Below are 18,217 nucleotides of genomic sequence, written 5' to 3'. Positions count from 1 at the left end.
CTTTTCAGGAGAAGGAAATGGCAACCCACTCCAGTGTTCTTGCCTGGAGAATCCCAGGGACGGGGGAGCCTGGTGGGCTACCGTCTATGGGGTCACACAGAGTCGGACACGACTGAAGTGACTTAGCATAGCATAGCATGTCTTTTTTGGAGAAATGTCTATTGAGATCTTCCACTCATTTTTTGATTGGTTTATTTAGTTTTTGTTATTGAACTAGATGAGCTGTTTATATATTTTGGCAATTAATCTCTTATTGGTCAATTTGCTGGCAAATATTTTCTCTCATTCTGTTTGGTTTTTTGTTCATGATTTCCTTTGCTGTGCAAAAGCTTTTAAGTTTAATTAGGTGCTTTTTGTTTCTTTTTGTTTTTATTTTCATTATTCTAGGAGGTGGATTGAAAAAAATCTTGCTGCAGTTTATGTCAGTGAGTGTACCGCCTTTCTTTTCCTCTAAGAGTTTTATAGTATCCAGTCTTATATTTAGGTCTTTAATCCATTTTGAGTTTATTTTTGTATATGGTGTTAGAGACTGTTGTAATTTCATTCTTTTACATGTAGCTGTCAAGTTTTCCCGCCACCACTTACTGAATAGACTTTTTCTCTATTATATATTAAAGACTTTCTTTGTCATAGATTAATTGACCATAGGTGTGTGGGTTTGTTTATTGGATACCTGTCCTGTTCCATTGATCTGTAGTTCTGTTTTTGTTCCAGTAATATACTGTTTTTATTATTGTGACTTTGTAGTATAGTCTGAAGTTAAGGAACCTGAGTGCTCTAGCTGCATTTTTCTTTATCAAGATTTCATTGACTCTTTGGGGTCTTTTGTATTTCCATACAAATTTTAAAATTATTTGATGTGATTCTGTGAACAGTGTCATTGATAATTTGATAGGGATTAAATTGAATCTGTGGATTGCTTTGGATAGTATAACATTTGGTCAATATTGATTCTTCCAATCCAAGAACATACTTTTGCTATATCTTCCCCTCTCTGGGTCATCTTCAGTTTCTTTCATCAAGTTCTTACAGTTTTCAGAGCAAAGGTCTTTTGCCTCTTTAGGAGAATTTACTCCTAGGTATGTTATTTCTTTTTGATGGTATGGTAAATGGGACTGCTTCCTGAATTTTTCTTTCTGATAGTTCATTGTTAGTGCATAGAAATTCAAGTGATTTCTGTGTATTAATTTTGTGTCCTGCAACTTTGCTGACTTCCTTGCTGAGCTCTAGTAGTTTTCTGGTAGCATCTTTAGAGTTTTCTATGTGTGGTCTTGTGTCATCTGCAGTGACAGCTTTACTACTTATTTTCCAGTTTGGATTCATTTCTTTTTCTTCTCTGATTACTATGGCTAGGACTTCCAAAACTCTGTTGAATAAAAGTGACGAGAGTGGTCATTCTTATCTTGTTTCTAATCTTAAAGGAAATGCTTTCAGCTTTTCACTGTTGAGTATGATGTTAGTTGTGGGTTTATCATACATGACCTTTTGTATGTTGAGCTAGGTTCCCTCTAAACACATTTTCTAGAGAGTTTTTTTTAATCATAAATGAATGTTGAATTTTATAAATGATTTTTCTGCATCTATTAAGATAATATGGTTGTTAGTTTTTAATTTGTTAATGTAGTGTATCACACTATTTGCGGTTATTGAAAAATTCTTGCATCTCTGGGATAATCTCATTTGATCATGGTGCATGATCCTTTTAATGTATTGCTGGATTTGGTTTGCTTATATTTTGATGAGAATTTTGCATCTATGTTCATCAATGATATTGGCTTGTAATATATTTTTTGGTGGTATCTTTGTCTAGTTTTGATATTCAGTGGCCTCATAGAATGAGTTTGGGAGTGTTCCTTCCTCTTCAGTTTTTTGGAATAGTTTGAGAAGGATTAGTTTAACTCTTTTTTTATACGTGTTTACTCAGTGATAAAGAATCCACCTGCCAATGCAGGAGACTTGGATTTGACCCCTGTGTTGGGAAGATCCTCTGGAGAAGGAAATGGCAACCTACTGCAGTATTTTCTTGCCTGAGAAATCCCATGGATAGAGGAGCCTGGTGGGCTACAGTCCATGGGGTCACAAAAGAGGTGGACATGACTTAGTGACTAAACAACCACAAATGTTTAATACTAAAGAATTCACCTGTGAATTCATCTTGTGCAGACTTTTGTTTGTTGGGAGTTTTTAAATCATGGTTTCAATTTCAGTACTTGTGATTGATCTGTTCATGTGTTTTATTTCTTCTGGTTCACTCTTGCAAGATTGTACCTAAGAATTTGTCCATTTCTCTAGGTTGTCCATTTTATTGACATATAGTTGCTTATAGTAGTCTCTTGTGATCCTTTGTATTTCTGTATTGTCAGTTGTGACTTCTTTTTCTTTTCTAATTTTATTGACTTCAGCCCTCTTTTTTTTCTTTTTTCCTTCTTAAAAAATATTTATTTATTTCAGCATCAGTTCAGTTCAGCATGCCAGGTCTTTATTTCAGCATACAGGATCTTAAGTTGTGGCATATAAACTCGGCATGTGGAATCTAGTCCCCCAGCAAGTCTGCCTGTTTTGGGAGTGCGGAGTCTTTGCTGCTGGGCCACCAGGGAAATCCCTCTCATTTTTCTTGATGCTGCTGCTGCTAAGTCACTTCAGTCATGTCCGACTCTGTGTGACCCCATAGACGGCAGCCCACCAGGCTCCCCCGTCCCTGGGATTCTCCAGGCAAGAACACTGGAGTGGGTTACCATTTCCTCCTCCAATGCATGAAAGTGAAAAGTGAAAGGGAAGTTGCTCAGTCGTGTCCGACTCCTAGTGACCCCATGGACTGCAGCCCGCGAGGCTCCTCTGTCCATGGGATTTTCTTGATGAGTCTGGCTAAATCAATTTTATCTTTTCAAAGAACCAACTTTTCATTTCATTGATCTTTTTTTAAATCAATTTCATGTTTATTTCATTTATTTCTATTCTGATCTATTTAATTTCTTTCCTTTGTGTTTTGTTTCTTGTTCTTTCTCCAGTTGCTTTAGGTGTAAGGTTAGGTTGTTTGAGATTTTTCTTGTTTCCTGAGGTACAGTTGTATTGCTATGAACTTTCCTCTTACAACTGCTTTTGTTATGGTAGAAAGCTTCAGAGGTTTTGGATCATCATGTTTTTGTTTGTCTGTAGGTTTTTTTTCCCCCAATTTCCTCTTTTATTTATTCAGTGATTCATTAGTTGTTTAGTAACATGTTGTTATGCTTCACATATTTGTGGGTTTTTTTACAGTTTCTTTCTTATAGTTGATTTCTAATCTCTTAGTGTTGTGGCTAGAAAAAATGCTTGATATGATTTCAGTTTTCTTAAATTAACTGAGGTTTGCTTTTTGGACTAGCATGTGATCTACCCTGGAGAATATTCCATGTGCCCTTGAGAAGAGTGTATAGTCTGATGCTCTCATAGGGATGTTTTATAAATATCAATTAAGGCTGTCTGGTCTAATTTATCTTTAATGGTCTGTGTTTCCTTACTGATTTTCCATCTGGATGATCTGTCCAGTGATGTAGGTGGAGTTTCAAAGTCCCCACTGTTATTGTGTTACTGGTGATTTCTCCTTTTATAGCTGTTAACAGTTGCCTTATGTTAAGGTGCACCTATTTGGGGTGCATATGTATTTTCCATTGTTATATCTTACTTCTGGGATTGATCCCTTGATTATAATGTAGTATCCTTCTTTGTCTTTTGTAGTATCCTTCTTTGTCTCTTTAATTTTAAAGCCTGTTTTGTCTGATGTGAGTATCGCTGCTCTGGCTCTCTTTTGATTTCCATTTGCGTGGAATATGTTTTTTCATTACCTCACTTTCAGTCTGTGTGCATCTATGATTCTGAAATGAGTCTTATGTAGTCATATGTCTTACCATATGTATGCTTCTTGTTTTTGTATCCATTGAGCCACTGTGTGTCTTTTGGTTGAAGCATTTTATCCACTTACATTTAAGGTAACTATTGATACATATGTTTTTATTGCCATTTTGTTAATTGTTTGTTTTTGTAGGTCTTTTTCCCCCTTGTGATTTGATGACTGTTTTAGTGTTTTGTTTGAATTCCATCTTATTTCTTGCATATATATCTAGTATGCATTTTTGGTTTGCAGTTACCATGAAGTTTTTATATAGCAGTCTTTTTTAAGTTACTGAATTCTTAATTGCAAATGCATTTTAAAAAACCCTGCATTTGTACTCTTCCCTCATGATTACTGCTGTTGACATAATATTTTACATCTAATTGTTTTTTGTATCCCTTAACTGCTTATTGTGGATACAGATGACTTTATTACTCCTGTCTTGTAACCTCACTACGAACTTTGTGAATGGATTCTTATCTTTACTGTATGTTTGTCTTTTCCAATGAGGCTTTTTGTTTTTTAATTTTCTTGATTCTAGTAGTGGCCTTTTCTTTTTTGCCTGGAGAAGTTTCTTTAACATTTGTTGTAATGCTGGTTTGGTAGTACTGACTTCTCTTAACTTTTGCTTGACTGGAGAGCTTTTGATTTTGCCATCTAATCTGAATGAGAGCTTTTCTGGGTATAGCATTCTTGGTTATAGGTTTTCGCCTTTCATTACTTTAAATATACCATGACACTCACTTTTGGCCTGCAGAGTTTCTGCTGAAAACTTCAGCTGATGGCCTTATAGGAGTTCCTTTGTATGTTATTTGCTACTTTTAATATTCTATCTTTAATATTTGACATTTTGGTTACAATGTGTTTTGGTGTGTTCCTCTAGGTTTATCCTGTATGGGACAACTCTGCACTTTCTGGGCTTGCGTGACATTTTTCTTTCTGAGGTTAGGGAAGTTTTCAGCTATTACGTCTTCAAATGTTTTCTCTGGCCCTTTCTATCTTATCCTCCAGTGATCCCTATAATATGAGTATTTGTATGTTGATGTTGTCCCAGATGTCCGTTCGGTAGCAGCGATTTTCACTACTCAGTCTTCCAGCTCACCAATTCATTTTTCCATATCATTTAGTGTACTGTTGATTCTTTCTAGTGTATTTTTTATTTCAATTATTGTATTCTTCACCTCTGTTCAGCTGTTCTTTATAGTTTCTCTTTGTTAAAAAAATTCTGACTTCTCTGTCTGTGCATCCATTTTCTTCCCAATTCTTTCCCTCATTTTTATGATCCTACTGTGAACTTTTTCTCAGGTAGATTGCTGGTCTCCTCTTCACTTAGTTCTTCTTTTGGGGTTTTATCTTTTTCCTTCATCTGGAACATACTCCTGTGGTGTCTCATTTTGTCTATATTGGTATTTGTATTTTTGTGTATGTGGCAGCTTTGTTACCTTTTTGGACTTTGGAGTCACTACTTTCTGTAGGGGATGTCTTTCCTGTTCCAGCAGTGCCCTCTCCTCTTGTTACCTAAGCCATAAACCTGCATAGGCCCTTCTGTTGTGGCAGGCTGACTGTGAGTGGTCTGGTAGGCTTGGTTGGCTGCTAGTCTAGTTGGTTGCCAGGCACTGCCTTGTGTGAATGCCGCTGGCTACTCGTTAGTGTCAGCTGGTCATGAGGCAGCTGTTGCAGAACCCTAGGGAGTCTGGGGGTAGTGCTGGCTCACTGTTGGCTAGAGTTAGTATCCTGAAGACTCTGGGGCTCTTGCCCACCTATTGGCAGGTGAAGCCAGATCCTAGGGTTAGTGCAGGACCACTGCAGGCAGAGCTTCGTCCTAGAGCCTGGTTTCAGGGCCCAGGGATCCCAGAGCTCATTTTAGATGATTGGTGTTGGAGGCTGGTTCCTGACAGAGTTGGATATGGGGCTGGGGTGTCCCAAAGGTTGTTGGCCTGCTAGTGGGCAGGGCCAGTGCCCAGCTGGTCCCAGGGTAGGGTCTGACCTGCTGTTGCTGGACTCAGTGTGCAAGCTGTGGTATTATAGTTTTTTGCTTCTGGTGTCTGCCCTCCTGGTGTGTGGGGTGGTCGAGAGGCTCATGTTAGCTTCCCAGTGCAAAGGGCCCAGACCCAGCTCTTGGCACCCTGGTGAGGAAATCTGTGTTTAGGGCCTTGTCTGGTGGTGACTGTGAGCTCAGGAAGTCTTTAAGCAGCCTGTTGGTGGGTGAGGTTGTGTCTCTGTTCAGTTACTTGTTTGGCCTAAGGCATCCTACAAACTGTTGGGTGGGCCCAGGTCTTGGTGATAGTGGGCCAAGATGCAGCCGCCATCAGCTCATGCAGCTGAATGCCCCAGCTATGCCTGACACCAGTGTCCGTGTCCCTAGGGTAAGTCACAGCCACCTCATGCCTGCCTAGAGGACTCTCCGAGACCAGTAGGTAGGTCTGGCCCAAGCTAATTTCAAATTACTGCTTTTGCCCTGGTTCCATTGTACATGATATTTTGTATGTGCCCTGTAAAAATGAAATCTCTTTTCCCCCAGTTCTGTGGGCTCCTGCAAGTAAGCCCACTGACCTTGAAAGCCAAATGCTTTCGGCACTTGTCTTCCCAGTGCTGGACTGCCAGGCTTACGTGGGGCTCAGAACTCGCATTCCTGTGCGAGAGCCTCTGCAGTATACTTATTCTCTACTTTGTGGGTTGCCCATCCTCGGGGGTAATATGAATCTGTACCTCCTACCTGTCTCATTATGGTTCCTTCTTTGTGTCTTTAGGTTCCAGCCTTTTTCATCTACAGTTGTTCTGTAGAGAGTTGTGGTTTTGAGTGTACTCATGAGAAAAGGTGAGCCCAGGGCCTTTCTACTCCACCATCTTGGCCACTCTCTTCAGTCATAGCCTTCTTAATGCTTTTTCATTTATTTTCAGAATTCATCTGTTGTTAAGGCCCCAGACGCTTAATTTTCTTACTTCAATCTTAAGTTTTAACGTTACTAATTCCATTGTTGAGTTTGTTGTTGTTCAGTTGCTAAGCCCTACTCTTTGTGACCCCGTGAACTGCAGCACGCCAGGCTTCTTCTGTCCTCACTCTCCCTGAGTTTGCTCAAACTCATGTCCATTGAGTCAGTGATACCATCCAACCATCTCATTCTCTGTTGCCCCCTTCTCTCTTGCCCTCAGTTTTTCCCAGCATCAGGGTCTTTTCCAATGAATTGGCTCTTCGCATCAGGTGGCCAAACTATTGGAGTTTCAGCTTCAGCATCAGTCCTTCCAGTGAATATTTAGGACTTGATTTTCTTTGGAATTGACTGGTTTGATCTCCTTGTTGTCTGAGGGACTCTCAAAAGTCTTCTCCAGCACCACAGTTTGAAAGCATCAGTTCTTCGGCACTCAGCCTTCTTTATGGTTCAATTCTCATATCCATACATGACTACTGGAATTATTTAATTTTGTACCTTTCAAAATATTTGTTCACACTGAGAAATCTGCTTTTCTTCATTGCACACAAATGCATACATATATACACACTTATGTATATATCTGAAATAGCTTAATTTTGTGGAGAACTTGGAAATATTCTAATTTTTTTTAAAGCTAGTCATAACCCATGCATTGATTGTAGAATCTCAGTTTTGCAAAACACTGATCTAGTGAATCAGTGGTATTGTGGAGCTCAGTTTATGTTATTTAGCTTTATCTCCAGCCTCACTAGAAGTCACTTGTTATCCTAAGAAAAGGAGGGTCACTTGAAGCCATTTTAAGTCAGCACACCATAAATTAATGTAATTAAATTACAGAAATTATAAGAAACTCTGAGCTTTGGAGTAACATGGAACTAGGCTGAAATTCTAGTCTTGCTGTTGTAAATCTGTGATCTTGGAAAAGTTAACTTCTCTGAACCTCAGTCTCTTCATCTATAAGAGATGTTAGACAGATGTTAGACAATATTAGAGTGGTTAAAAGCATAAATTCTTGAGTCGTACATCCTGGATTCAAAACTAAGATCTTGGCTCTTTAGCCTTTCTCTGCTGGATTATCAGTGAAAGGGGAGAGTGACATTTACCTCATAGTGTTTTGGGAACTAAGTGAACAGCAGGATGTGGCCTAATATATAGAAATCACTTTGTAAAAATTAGTTGTTTGTTATGTGTTAAAGGAGATGATAATAACTGCTGAAGATAAGAGAACAGTTTAGAATAATGAATAAAAAAAGTTCCTACCTCAGTGAATAAGCATGTAGCAGAGTATAATTGGTTAAAAGATTAAAGCCTTTTCATATATTTAGTAGCTGGACGTTTCTTATGGCTACATCATTACTTAATTCTGAAGCAGTTAAAATGTTAGCATGAGTCTTAACTGTATCAGTCATCCCAGAGACATCATAACATACAGATAAATTACTCACTTTGGTATAAACTTACTTTGAGCTATTGTGGTATTCACATTTTTTTTTCATGCCTTTCCTTTTGTTTTAATTTTCTAAGTCATGCTTTCCTTACTTTTCTGTTCTTATTTACTGTATTCTCTGATTTATTTATAAATCATATCATTAAAATCTCAGATTTTTAACCACAAGGAACAATTCATCTCAGATCCCTAATAAAAGATGAAGGCCAGAGAGTAGCTTTGCCAATGTTTCAGTTAGTGACAAAGCTGGGACTGGATCCTGGGTCTTTTGACTTCCAACTTAATAAGTGTTTTTTCCACAATACCAAGGTGCATTTTAGAAATAAATGGGTCAGACTCAGTATTTAATTTTAAGTGTACACTGGCTTTCATATAGTCTTCCTTGAAATCTTAAAATTTAAAGGTAGTTAAATCATTAAAAAGTTCATCACCTTTCATAAATTTGATTTTAGCAACATTTTGATTTGTTTCACATGTCCCTGTAAGATTAACACATCAAAATTATGTTTACAGTTTTTTTTTATATTTTAACTGTTGAAGTAATAAAAATAGTAAATATTTAACATTAGTATTGTGAAAAACTAGTATGTTGTTTTTGTAAGGCATATAAGTTTTACTTAAATTTTTATTATTTAAAAACAATTCTTTAGCAGACTGACCTAAATTCTTTATGGCCTTTGGATAATTTTTGTTTTTGACATTTGCTTTAACATTTTAGTACAGTCTATTCTAAACTATAAAAGTTATCTAATTTGGGAATAATCCAGGTTTGTTTTTTTCCCACCATCTTGCTTTTGCCCTTTTTATTCATCCGTGCTTAATGAAGGAAAAGAGCAGGATATAGAGTTGGTGAGACTCAGAAACTCAGTTTTTCTGATTGTTACCTTAGTCGGCAAAAGTTATTGAAATAAAAAATCCATGTTTAGGATCCTCTTTGGATTTTGGTTTTCAGTAATCAAGTGTTTACTCTGTGGGAAGATGTATAATTCTGTTGAAATTCAGTGGTGTACCAGAAGACGACACAGGGCCTTATGAGAGAAGGCTCCAGCAGTGTCTGGTAGAAACTTGCTTTGGTGGTAAACAGATGGAGGCATTTAGGGTGGGAAATTCTGAGAGGGGCCAGCCTTGGAGGGAGGGTTGTTTCTCAGAATGTGATGTGTATTCTGAGGTGGCAAATTGTTTGTACAGACACCCTGAGATTAGAGCACTGTTTGGGTCAACGGCAGCATTTTCTAGAGACTTTTGACCCTTCCTTCATCTTTAACTCTTATATCAACATTAGAATTTTTGAACCATAAAATCAGAATACAAAGTCTGATTTTTGTTTCTTTACTTTTGAGCTTAATTATATGAAGAATCTGAAAAGGTTCATAAAAGTAATCAACCTATTTTTAGTTGTATATTTAAATCATTACTTTTCTTGATAAAATTTAAGACTTTTTTGGAAAATGTGGTTGTCAAATCTATATCTGGCCTGTCATACATATACATATATGTATATGTATATACATATGTAGATATACTTCTATGTATATGTATACACATATATGTATATACATATACGAGTCTGGACTTGGGTCAGGAAATGAGGGATATACTTCTGTGTATATGTATACATATATGGAATGGGATATACTTCTATATATGTGTATACATATACATAGAAGTATATCCCTCCCTTATTTCCTGACCCAAGTCCAGACTCATATATATCTCCTTCCAACTCATATACTGTGACAACCTCCTTGTCTGTCTCCCTCAGAATAGTTCTGATCCCTTCAAATGCAGTTTTCAGCCTTTACCATTGAGAGTTCTGAATCGTTCCCTTTGCCAAGTATTCCTACTCCACAGTGTTTACTTTACTCTGCCTGTCTCAAAAGACCTTTTCCTGTCTAGTTAGTATTAATACCACACTCTGATTTTCTAGTCTTCACTCCTCCCCCTTGTAGTCAAGCTATTTCCTCATTGTTCCTCTCATGGTGCTTTTTTTTTTTTTCTTTTACTACTTTGGACCTTACTCTCTCCTCTCATCTTCCTTTTCCTTTTCTGAGCTCTTATTCTATACAGTACCTCACAACACAGCACTTAATTCTTTCGTGTATACAGAATCAGATAAGGTCAGAGACTTCTGGAATTTCATCCCTGCTATCTTTATAGTAGGTGCTCCATTAAAAAAATAAGTGAATAATCAAGGGATAGCAGCTGCAGAGGTAATGGAGAATCCTTTAAAAAGCAAGATGGATATTTTACTTGGGGGGTAGGGGAGTACAGTGTTGAAAAGTTGGGAGACTGAATGAGTGAGGACAGTTGTTACCTATGCTGAAGGATTTGGGGATGAGAGATCATGGAAGACAGGTATCCTGAGAACAGTTGTTCTAAAAGGCGTAAGATATGTTCTTGGTGTCAAGTTTTATCTTCATTTCATTTAACGCACTGGAATTATCTGACAATTGAAAAATTGTCCTTCCCACTGCCACCCATTGCTGAGGTAGGTAGGTCCTTGGGAAAGGGAGGCATGGGAATAGGGAGCGAGGTCCAGTGGAAGACATGTAAAAGTATCCGATTGCTGGTATCTAAGGAGAGAGAAGAAAAATAACCGGTAATTATGGTGGTAGAGTCCTAGGAGTGTAGTTTGAACAGCATTCTCCACTAATGCAGTAATCTAACTGGTGAGTGACAGAGTGGTGGCATTCAGCTTGTAGTTTTATTTGGCCATACTTCCCACATTCTTTCTCCCGAGGAAATGCCCAAACGTGTAGATTCGAGTGACAGCAAGGCAGTTAAATAATCTAGGATATGAATGTGGTTTTGTTTTACACTCCAACAGCTATAAAATCAGTGAACGAAAATCTGGATCCTTTTTTTTTTTTTTACTCCCTTTAAAAAATTGAATGGCTTCTTTACATTTCTTCTTTGGCATAACTCTGAATTAAAAGTTTAATTTAGGGATTATTTAATTCCTATCCTTTATCTTCATCAAGAATCTAGAAGCTTTTTATAACTGTAAAAAAGTTGCAATTCTCTTGAGCTTCTGCCAGTAGCATACAGTGATGCCAAAATTTGTGTGTGGGAAAGTTGATTTCAATGAGGGTAATTTAGCTGAAGTTTAGTCTAAGAAACTAGTGTTTTGCTGCCAAGCAATTATTTGCATTTCTAAAAAATGACTTATACTTTTTACCAGTGCTTTCCTTTCATCATAAACTAGTTACTTAAGTAAGTTACTGTCACTAATGGTGTATTTCTATAAAGGAAACTATATTCTTGTTTAATTCGGTTAACCTCAGACTTTTATTTTTAATATGCAAGGTTGAATACTTCTATTAAATGTTGCCTTTTGTTTGAATAAAATCTATAGGAATTAAATCAACAGCTAGAAAAAAAGAAAGAAGTGGAAGACCGTGAAAAGAGAAAGATAATTGCTGAAGAGAAGCACAAGGAATGGGTTCAGAAAAAGAATGAACAGGTAAGGAGAAAAAAGGGCACACACATATTCTCATCTGTAGTCTTCATCCTGTTACTCCTAGTGATTACCTACGCGTTTCTCGTTTTCTCTTGGATTCTTCCTTTTCTGACCTAGTTTCTGCCCCCTCTCCGCCCCACCCCAACCTCTCCCCACCAGGGACGTCTGTCAGATCTTTTGTCCTTTGCTGTCTGCTCTCTCCCTTTTCCCTCATGTGGCTTCCATCTGGATGTGGTTGCAGGTAGTCATGAAGTCTACTATCTCCAGACCTGACCTCCTAGAGCCTTGGATTTTCATCTCTTCAGTAGGTAGGCACCTCTGGGCCTGCAAATCTAAAACAACCCATTTTTATCCATTCTCCTCTGACAGAACCATCGTCCTGACTCCTTGATTTCTGATCTTAGTGTAACTTCTCAGTCACCAAAACGTAATTGGAATTCTCTTGTGTTGGATCCCTGGGTCAGGAATATCCCCTGGAGAAGGGAACGGCTACCCACTCCAGTATTCTTGCCTGAAGATTCCATGGACAGAGGAGCCTGTGGGCTACAGTCCGTGGTGTCTCAGATTCGGATGACTGAGAGACTTTCACTTCACTTCGTTGTTTATTTCCCATACTGGAATGTAAGCCCCATAAGGGCAGGGATTTGTGCCTCTTTGTTCAGTTATCCAGCGGATAAATCAGTATCTTGATGCTTAAAAGCCACCCAAGATTTGACTTCATCCTCTTTGTCCTTGCCAGAGAAATCTTGCCAAAAAGCCAAATGTCATTCCTCAGTTCAAAAACACATCTTTTGTCATTGCCTCCTGTCCTCTGAATAGCATGTGAACTGTCCTGGCCTGGCTGGTTAAACACCTTCTGCTCTGAACCATGTCTCCTTCACCTGTGCTCTTCTTCCTTCCACACTGTCAGCCTCTGACTGGCATCTTTGGGGAGCACAGTCAGGATAAGCATGGCCCATATTCTTGGTGTATTAGTTTTGCTGGAAAATATTGAGAAGAAAAATGTTATTTTTATGCTAAAGCAAGCACAGATATTTAATAGTATAGAACATAAATTTTATAGTATTTTTAAAATACACAGTAGAATTCAAAGAAATATTGGGCTTTGGATTGTGCTCCAAGCCCCTAGGAATATGTGTTCGCAAGAACTTTTGAGAACATTTCTGTTCTATTTCTCACTTTTTTTTTTTAATAATTATCTCCTCAATGTGGGATCTCATCACATTTCCCCCCTACCTTTGGTGGCTCAGATGGTAAAGAATCTGCCTGCAGTGCAGGAGACCCGTGTTCAGTCCCTGGGTTGGGAAGTTCCCCTGTTGAAAGAAGTGGCAACCCACTCCAGTATTCTTGCCTGGAGAATTCCATGGACAGAGGAGCATGGTCCATGAGGTCACAAACAGTTGGAAATGACTGAGCGATTTTCACTCACCTCCTTTTGTTATCCAACTCAAAGTATTTCCTACATGAAGTATTCTCTGATCACATGCTGGGAATTCTTTTCTTCTCTGAATCCTTGTTTAATTGACATCACTTTATCATATACTGCCATGTGTTATATATATATTTTGTGGCTGCCTTGTATTATGCATATGTGTTCACTTCTCATGTAATTTTAAGACTCTTCAGGATAGGAGTTATTTTTTAGGTGGTTCCCCCTCTTTTTAACTTTCTATTTTGTACTGGGGTATAGCTGATTAACAATGTTGTGGTAGTTTCTGGTGAACAGTGAAGGGACTCAACCATACATATTTATCCATTTATCCATTCTCCCCCAAATTCCCCTCACATCCAGTCTGCCACATAACATTGAGCAGAGTTCCCTGTTCCCTATACAGTAGGTCCTTGTTGGCTATCCATTTAAAATGTAGCAGTGTGTACATGTCCATCCCAAACTTCCTAACGTCCCTTCCCCCAATTCTTCCCCTCGGGGGACCATAAGTTCCTTCTCTGTCTGTGAGTCTCTGTTTTGTAACTAAGGAGTTATTTTTGTATTACTTTTTATCTATTATAAGCTCTGACATAATGCTTTTTCTGCCATACATCAATATGAATCAGCCACAGGTATACATATGTCACCTCCGTCGTGAACCTCCCTCCCATTTCCTCCCCCTCCCACCGCCTGGGTTGTCACGGAGCGCTGGGTTGAGCTCCCAGTGTCACACAGCAAATTCCCACTGGCTGTCTAATACAGAGAGAACAGACTTGTGCACACAGTGGGGAAGGGCAGGGTGGGTCGAATGGAGAGAGGACCACGCAAACATATACATAGTATTTTGGAGGTGATAAATTATTGAATGAATAAATGTATCATCTTCCTTTGAATTTGAATACATTCTTGTATTAGATCACAAGTTAGAAATTTAAAAAAATATTTATCTTGTCACTTTGTTTCCTGTTGTGAGTTTTTGCATATTTGGAGTGGTACTGCTTTTATTATTAATGTCCAGGTTCATGAATGCAGTTAGATGTTGAAATTGTAAACCAAAAGTTTTACATTATTTTTGGTTCCTAGCTGTTGTTGAATGTAGTGCCTAGTGGTATTAATAAGAGTACCTAGTGAATACTTCCCCAGTAAGTTGAAGATTACATAGCTTTCTTCATCCAAATATTGTAAGAAGGAATTGGCTAGACATGTGTGTGTTATAACCATAAATATATTTGTTGTTCTTTACTTAAGTAAATTATTTTTTAAAGTTTGCTACATCCCATAATACAATAAGAGAGTTCTTTGTGAATAAATGCCAAAATCAAAATAAGCCTGTATGACCACTACTAAGCCTTGAGTGATACTTTCTTGAAGTGTATAATTATAAACCAGTTTTGTGTGTATTGTATAAGTATATTCTCTCCTCTAAAAGCTCCTCTTATCTTCTGACTCCATTAAGCTCATTTTACCATGCCAGTCAAACATAGTTGTTGTTTGTCTAAGAATGTAGAGATGATACATTCCCTGTTTTAATTAGTGGTGGTAGATCTAATCCAATTATTTGAGAAAAAAATTTCTTTCTTTTGGAGGGAGGTGGCTTGCCCTGACATAAATCACTAATTAGCAAAAGCAAGATTCCATAAGGTTGAGAAGAGTTTAAAAATGAACCTTGAGAAATAAAAATTAAATTTACTTATTCTGTAGAATTCTTTTGCATGCTAAGGAATAATTAGGATACTCTTGTTTTTTTCCTTTAAGAACGCTCAGATTTCTTATTTCAATCTTGGTTACATTTACCTCTATTTGTAAAGACTGCTCTTCTGGTTCTTCTCTTCCTGTCTGGCATCTAGCTTTTTTCCCCTCTGTTTACATTTCATGGTGTGTGGTCCTCTGCTGCCTCCAGCCTCATTCACATTTTAGCTATATCTGTGGCATTATTTTCTCTAAGTCATTTTCACTGTGTTCTATCAAAAAATCAGACAAAAAGAATTTATGTATCCATTAGCAAAGCTGGTTTCTTTTATTGTGACTGGTTTCTTTTTTTGTAAAGCTTTTTTCAAATAAAGGGCTTATCTCATCTGGTACTCTGATATTTGTGTTGCCATACTAATTTATTTTTTAGATTGTTTTTTACTGTGTGTTACCACATATTTTGTAAAAGGGTATTTGCCTTCATTGAAAATTAAAAGTAAATTTATTTTTAAAGTTTTTTTTTAAACCAAAGAACTGCTTTTTAATGTCAAAAATTAATTCAAGCCAACAAGCATATGATTGATAACTGTCATCAGTTCTCATTGATGCCTTCAACACTTTTATTATGTGCCAGGTACTATTGAAGGAATCAAAATAGAAATTCAGGTTTGTTAGTTTCCTTTAGTTGGAAGAAACAAAGGTTCTCTCAAGGCACCATCTTTAAAAAAAAAAAAAGATGTATTGTTGTGCTCTGTGTGGTGTAGAACTGGAGTGCCAGAAAATCTGAAGCCACTTAGTGGCTGGCTATTCCCTCTCGGTACTTCTCTCTGAGTGCCTGTTCTGGTATCCTTTTGCTAACTAAAGACATTCCATTCCCTCTTCTGTAGTTTAAATGCTGCAGAGAGCCTGTCTGATGTTTTAAAATCAACTTCATTGAGCTATAATTTACATACAATAAAATACACCTATTTTAAGTTTGATGAGGTGTGACAAGATATGTACTTATAAAACCGGCACCGTAGTCAAAAGAGAGAACTCTTTCTTCACTCCAAAAAGCTCCCTTGAGCTCCTTTGCATTTAACCCCTGCTTCCTACCCCCGACCTAACCCCAGCTCTATGGAAGCCATCGGTCTGCTTTCTGTTCCTATGGATAAGATTTGCCTTTTCTAGAATTTCAGATAGAATCACTAAATGTATATTCCTTAGCATCAGGCTACTTTAAAAAAAATATTTTTATTTTGGGTTGTGTTCTGTCTTTGTTGCTGTGCAGAGCTTTCTCTAGTTGTGGCAGGCAGGGGCTACTGTCTGCTGCAGTGTGTGGGCTTCTCATTGCGGCGGCTTCTCTTTTTGCAGAGCACGGGCTTTAGGGCGAGCGGGCTCAGTGGTTGTGGCTCATGGGCCCTAGAGCTCAGGCTCAGTAGTTGTGGCACATGGGCTTAGTTAGTTCTCTGCAAGTGGAATCCTCCCGGATTAGGGATCAAACCTGTGTCCCCTGCATTGGCAGGGAGATTCTTATCCACTGTACCAGCAGGGTAGTCCCAGGCTACTTTTGTTTTTAAACATTGCTAATATTTCTTATATTAAGATTGTTCCTTTTTATTGCTCAGTATCACAAATTATGTATCCATTCACTAGTTGATGGATAATTAAGTTGTTTGCAGTTTGGAGATATGAGTAAAATTCTGTGACCACTTACGTACAAGTGTTTTTGTTGATACTTGCTTTCATTTCTCCTGGGTAGATGCCTAGGAACTGAATTACTGGGTTGTATGGTAGGTTTTTAGGTTTAAAAAAAAAAAAATCGGCAATTTCGTATAAAGTGCTTCTGCCATTTTATATTCCTGCCTCTAATATCTGACAGTTCCAAGTGTACCGTATCCTTGCCAGATTCTCAGTCTTTCTCATTTTAAATCATTCTGTTACGTGTAGTATGTCATTGGGCTTCCCAGGGGGCACTAGTAAAGAATCTGTCTGCAAGTGCGGGAAATACAGGTTCAATCCCTGGGTCGGGAAGACCCCCTGGAGTAAGAAATGGCACTCCACTCCAGTGTTCTTACCTGGAAAATTCCATGGGCAGAGGAGCCTGGCGGGCTCCATAGGATCACAGAGAGTCAGACATGACTGGCTAAGTAGCAGCAGTATGTCATTGTTTGAATTTCCATTTTCCTGAGATCTAATGATGTTTAGCATCTTTTCATAAGCTTATTCTACTAGTCTAGTGGGGCTGTCATAACAAAATAGCACAGATTGAGTGACTTAAAAGTCCTGTCTCAAAGTACAACATCAGGCCAGGGGATCAAGATTGTGGAGGAGTAGTAGGGGAGCTCACCTACTCTCACAAAAACATTAACATATCAGTAAGTGGAATGATTTACAAAGAACATCTAGTGAATGCCAGCAGAAGACCTCAGACATCCAAAAGGACAAGAAAACCTCCACATGACCAGGTAGGACAAAGGAAAAAGAAAAGGAAAGGAATCAGGACACGCTTGCGCCCCAGGGAGGGAGCTATGAATGAGGAAAGAGTTCCATACCCTGGGGAGAGCCTTCACTGGCGGGGCATAAGCCTGGATGGAGAGGGACATTCAAAGCCTAGGAGGAGAGCACAGCAACTGGTTTGTAGAAGGCAAAATGGAGAGTAAACTGCAGAGAAGGTCAGCACCACTGCCCTGTGTTCTGCAGCCTAATATATGCTCCTCTGTTGATACAGGAGATGGCTAGGGGCTGAAGCCTCTTGATGAAGGTGAAAGAGGAGAATGAAAAAGTTGGCTTAAAACTCAAGATTCAGAAAATGAAGATCATGGCATCTGGTCCCATCACTTCATGGGAAATAGATGGGGAAACAGTGGAAACAGTGTCAGACTTTATTTTTTTGGGCTCCAAAATCACTGCAGATGGTGACTGCAGCCATGAAATTAAAAGATGCTTACTCCTTGGAAGGAAAGTTATGACCAACCTAGATAACATATTGAAAAGCAGAGACATTACTTTGCCAACAAAGGTCTGTCTAGTCAAGGCTATGGTTTTTCCAGTGGTAATGTATGGATGTGAGAGTTGGACTGTGAAGAAAGCTGAGCGCCAAAGAATTGATGCTTTTGAACTGTGGTGTTGGAGAAGACTCTTGAGAGTCCCTTGGACTGCAAGGAGATCTAACCAGTCCATTCTGAAGGAGATCAGCCCTGGGATTTCTTTGGAAGGAATGGTGCTAAAGCTGAAACTCCAGTACTTTGGCCACCTCATGCGAAGAGTTGACTCACTGGAAAAGACTCTGATGCTGGGAGGGATTGGGGGCAGGAGGAGAAGGGGACGCCAGAGGATGAGATGGCTGGATGGTATCACTGACTCGATGGACGTGAGTCTGAGTGAACTCCGGGAGTTAGTGATGGACAGG

General features: G+C 38.5%; 1 protein-coding gene across 3 annotated transcripts in view; it reads left to right on the top strand.

Moving 5' to 3' along the window:
* The window catches only part of CCDC34 (coiled-coil domain containing 34), a 77,072-nt gene that overhangs the window by 14,263 nt on the left and 44,592 nt on the right, over positions 1-18,217 (top strand). For all 3 annotated transcript variants that reach the window (XM_059875148.1, XM_059875150.1, XM_059875149.1), the window contains exon 3: positions 11,604-11,711. In XM_059875148.1, the coding sequence (XP_059731131.1) occupies positions 11,604-11,711 (108 nt within the window). The remainder of the gene's footprint in view (positions 1-11,603; positions 11,712-18,217) is intronic.

The sequence above is a fragment of the Bos taurus genome, chromosome 15 (assembly GCF_002263795.3).
Source record: "Bos taurus isolate L1 Dominette 01449 registration number 42190680 breed Hereford chromosome 15, ARS-UCD2.0, whole genome shotgun sequence".
NCBI lineage: Eukaryota > Metazoa > Chordata > Mammalia > Artiodactyla > Bovidae > Bos > Bos taurus.
Note: the sequence above shows the minus strand (reverse complement) of the source record. Positions and strands in the feature narration are given on the sequence as shown.